The sequence below is a fragment of the Tachypleus tridentatus genome, chromosome 9, assembly GCF_004210375.1.
Source record: "Tachypleus tridentatus isolate NWPU-2018 chromosome 9, ASM421037v1, whole genome shotgun sequence".
Classification (NCBI taxonomy): Eukaryota; Metazoa; Arthropoda; class Merostomata; order Xiphosura; family Limulidae; genus Tachypleus; species Tachypleus tridentatus.
In genome coordinates this window covers 115,434,538-115,439,367 of record NC_134833.1, presented here as the reverse complement: position 1 = coordinate 115,439,367, position 4,830 = coordinate 115,434,538, and the positions used below count along the sequence as shown (strand labels likewise).

The following is a 4,830-nucleotide window of genomic DNA, read 5'->3' as shown; positions in this document are numbered from 1 at the left end:
TGGAGAACAAAAACTTTTCACATGGTTTAACAACGATTCTTTCAGAAGCACGGAAAGATCAGTCTGCACTCCAACTTAAGTAGTGGAATGAAGTGCAGCAGTATACATCTGAGATGGAGTGGTGGACAGTGACTTTCGATCATCGGGGTAAAAAATGTCGTGAACCGTTTTCAAATGCTGTTCCTCTTTTTCTTCCACCGCCTAGAGCATAAACGAAAGAAAGATGGGTGAGAGCCACTACAATTAACACAATGAGAGCCCTTTTCACACTTATAGGCATCATGGTCCTTCCCACCACAACAAGCACACGTCAAGGAACCATGACATGACGTCCTCGAGCGACGAAATTGCTGACACTGGAAACATCTGAGAGGGTTTGGAATATTTGGCTGTACCTTACAATTTAGATAACCTGCCTTGATGGTGGCAGGTTCACGTGATGATTTAAGCATCATAATTAAGACATTGGTTAGCATCGTAATTCCATCTTTGTAAATGGAGATACGCCTCACTACAGAAACTCCTTGGGTGGAGAAACCAGCGAGAATCTCTGACTCGGAGATGTTCTTCAAAACCCTCTCAACAATAACTCCTCGTGACGAATTCAAAGTAGCATGGTGACTAACTTCAATGGATATATCCCTAATAATCTTCGAATGCAAGAGGAGTTCACAGTGTTCAGGAGTGGATGTTTCCACCAATATGTCACCAAACGAAGCTTTTTTGATTGACTTAGGAGAGCCAGCAAGCCCCTCTAATCCATTCTGAATAAAAAATTGAGACATTTTCCCTAAAGATTTGTCTGAAAGAGAATGTAGTATCAGAAAATGAAGTACAGGTGTTGAAGATTGCTTGCTGCTCGGAATCTTCAAGACATGGTCGTTTACCTTTGGTTTCTTATTTCACTATTTTATTTTGATTTTTATTCGGGGATTCACAATAAAGAAAGAATATTTCGGTGCCCTCTGACCCCACCCATCCTAGAGCCCTACGAGGGGACGCACTACAATGCCAAACAAGGGCATTGCCAGGATTTTGTGAGCATTATACCCAAACACCAGAATCAGACATAATGTCCACAACACCCGTTGAGAACGTTCTACACTGGTACTTGGTTGACCCTAGCTCAAGTACACTAGCCGATTGACTCTGAGGGGGGCACCTCCAGGTCAAAGTGGTGTGTTAGGATTGGACCCCTCAACTACCAGGATCCTCTCCTGCCCTTCACGGATCGCCACGCACCGTAAACACGTGGGCGAATGTTTAGATCCCAGAGGAGGTAAACTGAAAGAACAGAAACTTCTTTGGGAGGTCACCTCACCACGTTCAAGAATCCATGCCGAGGGGTTCTTCTTGTGTTTACTTTGTGTTTGATCTATTTTCCAAACTCAAAGTCAGAGAATTCTCATTTACATTGTAGTGCACTTCCAATTATTTGTGTTTACTTACTGAAAGATTTATCAGAGCACTCGAGAATACCACATTATCACCGACAATGTATAAGTTTTACTTTTATTTCAGCTAACCCAGACATAAATGTACTGTGTAATCAATACAATTAATTTATGTAACTACACCCATTTTAATGGCTATTTAAGGACTGTTTTATGTAGCTATGTTTATATAGCTTGTTTTCTATATATATATATATAAGTACAAACGAATATGCATATTACATTTTATTTCTTTTACACACCAAATATGGAAATCATTATTATTCTGTAAATATTGTTTTCCTTTTAATTTTATCTCTTGAGAAGGTGCTGTCCAATTGGATTTTTTAATAACTTGTTTAGTAAAGATAGGAAAGTTTTTGTTGTTTTTCAAAACAAATGTTCATCTTCATCTCTCTGTATTTCTGTTTTGATATTTGGTTTTCCCCCAATACTCCAGGTGCATTCTTTTGTGTATGTATGCCGCACAATTATATGCTCAAAGTGCATATAAAAAAAAAACTTATTTTCTTACTATAATACGTATATATCTGCGTAAGAAAATAAATTTTTTTTTTTTTTAGTCTTATCAAAAATAAAGTATTGATATTGACTTAAAAACTTGACAACTGTATGTGTTGAAAGATGTGGCTGTTTTATTTCAGACAATTTAGTAAACTAAGCAAAATGTAGTTGAATTCTCTCGTTAACTTCTCTGTAATGTCGAACAAAAGATATATTTTCCAAGTGACACGTTTCTAGACTTTGTTTAAATATTTTGCTAAATATGAGCCTCAGTTCAGATCTTAAATTATTTCAAATTTCATTGTTTTATTAGTAATCTTTGTTTTCCACTAGATGACCAGACAGTACCTTGTAGTTCTGCTTGTATTATGAACAAAGAAACGTTTTGGGATGTACTTAGTGGGATTGACATGTTTATAAACCAGCCATCTGTAAGCAGCCAAGGCCTTACCACTATTGATTCTTCTTCTCATAATCAACTAACAGAAGCAGACCTTAAAGTTGGGAATTTTAAATCTCATCTGCTATCTCATGTGGAGGAGGTATGCGGTGTTAAATCAGTTCTAACTAAACCAAAATGTTACTTCATAAAAGAGCAGTCAAGTTTGATTACCACAATAAATCAACAAGACACAGCGGAGGAAACCCTATTGCCGGGTATTTTTGGCTACGATATGAGAAAGATGGAAGTAGCTACACTCATGGATTACAAACACATCTCAGAATCTTCAAATTTAAGAATTCATTCGAAGAATAATGAGGATGGACCTCTGTTCACGAAGAACAACATCAAGTCTCATCAAAGAGCTATTCAGCAAGAGTGCAGAACACGTTTTAGTCATTCCACCGAGGTCGAAAATTGTACCTTTATAAACTTTAGTTTCACGAGCGGTGACGTTTTTAGCTAAAGCTTACTTTAAGTTTAATTTCGTTTACATTAAGAATATTTGGTATCATATTAGCTTATTAAGTTAGGTTATTCTACTAGCTATATGACAATGAACACATATAAACGTAGTTCCGCTCTTTTGTTTTACTTTTAATTGTCACATACAAATGTAATTTTACTGTTTTGTTTCCTTTTATTGTTCTTCAAATAAACGATATTTTAAGCATCAGGTTTTGAGAATGAAACTAACAAACGTTTATATGTTACGAACAAATCATGAAAAACGCATTATAAGCGCAACCTTCACAGGCAGTGTTGTTTTCCGTCTACACATTAAAAAAGGACTAAAACATGCCGTAACAAGCACCTTAACTGCAGATGTTTCCATATTCCTTGGTGGTGAATTTATCCATTACGACTTCAAAATCAGAGGTGTGTAAAAACAGCATGGCATATCCATCTTTTGTCTCTCAGAAATCACTGTCTAAGAGTCTTTTCGTCAATGCCAGAACTCGTCATTTGGGCTGGCGATTGAAGAGATAGAAGCTTGTCTAAAACGATATTTATATATATGTCGTATAATGCTTTAAAGGTTACTGTTTAAAAGCCGAAAGCTACTCATTAGAAACCAGTAGAGCTAACGTCACATTAATCTGTGATGACGAGAAAACCCACTTGTAGAGAAAAATATATGTAAAAACGGTTGTTATGAATTGAGAAAGTTTTGTGTAGAGGAGTGAACAACGTTTCAACCTTCTTCGGTCATCGTCAGGTTCACAAAGAAAGAAAGAGGTAACTGACCGATAGCTGACCACATGTTTAAAGGGGGTTGTGTAATTAAGTGTAGGAATGTAGAGGGCGGGTTTAGATGTTTGATTATATTTATTAATATAATACCTTTATACCTATATTAATAAATATAATCAAACATCTAAACACGCCCTCTACACTCAGTTATAAAATGGGGTTGCACCAATAATTCCAAATGATTGGGGTGTTAGATGTAACTTTTGCACAGCTTCAAGGTGCAGCTCTTGCGTCAATAAATGAAACATCCACGGAGTTGGCGCCTATGATTACACGTGCGCACAAAACAGTTTATGTGTTGTAATTTTTTATTATTTCGTGATGTCATTACTTTCTACATCTGTTTTCCTATCCAATGTAAGACAAAACTTTATTATTCTAATGTACATTTCGCAGATTTTCTTCTCACTGCAATTACTGTTATATAGTATAAAATATATAATTTTTTTAATAAACTAATAATATGAAACTAATTATTTCACGATTCTTCATGTGATAATTCATGCCTTCTCAGAAAATCATCATAAGTTAAAGAATCACTGTTCTTTCCAATAAGCCGTTTTTGTTCTAAAAACAAAGCCAATGGTTCCCGAGGGGGAAGAGCAATACTACGGCAAAACTCGGACTTTTTTATTCTCAGTAAATTTCGTACACCATTTGTTATTTTCTGAAAAAATAATAAAAATATTTGTTTATTAAAAGATTTATCACACGCTTTGGACTTTCATGTCAGTAATTTTAATAAATTTAATGAAAACAGAATCTCAAACACAAGTTTAATATTTAAAAAAAAACATTTGAAGTTAAGTTGCATTTTTCTTTCAGTCTAAGTTTTGAACTTTTGTCGTTGAAATCCCAAATTAATAGAAAAAACAAATACCTTAATGTGTTCAAAATTTGTAATTCCCATCTTTGGTAAAGTTGAGGCATCTATCAAAATTAATCTTCTTCCTGTAATGAAATTTTCGGCAAAGCAGTTCTAACAAAGAAAAATATAGAAAACGTACGTATTAGTGTTTTGAATAAGAGACATTTTTACATGGGGTTAGGCTAATAAATGATGTTTTACGTGTACCCTAGCATGGGCCTGACAGGGCTAGTTGTTATGAACGCTCGACTTGTAATTTGAGGGTCGCGAGTTTGAATGCCCTTCACACCAAACAAGCTCGCCCTTTC

General features: G+C 35.4%; 1 protein-coding gene across 1 annotated transcript; it reads right to left on the bottom strand.

The window, feature by feature from the left end:
• Positions 1-4,077: 4,077 nt before the first annotated feature.
• On the bottom strand, positions 4,078-4,629 carry LOC143227234 (sterile alpha motif domain-containing protein 15). The gene is made up of 2 exons (XM_076458711.1): positions 4,535-4,629; positions 4,078-4,321 (listed from the first exon to the last, which is right to left on the bottom strand). The coding sequence occupies exons 1-2, from the start codon at positions 4,562-4,564 to the stop codon at positions 4,133-4,135; spliced, it is 219 nt and encodes a 72-aa protein (XP_076314826.1). The 5' UTR covers positions 4,565-4,629; the 3' UTR covers positions 4,078-4,132.
• Positions 4,630-4,830: the final 201 nt, after the last annotated feature.

What these genes read in the sequence shown, in the direction of transcription:
- LOC143227234 (XM_076458711.1), bottom strand. Translation starts at nt 4,564, where the DNA reads ATGGGAATTACAAATTTTGAACACATTAAG. An exon ending in CAAATTTTGAACACATTAAG is followed by an intron (nt 4,322 to 4,534) that starts GTATTTGTTTTT and finishes TTATTTTTTCAG; the next exon opens with AAAATAACAAATGGTGTACG.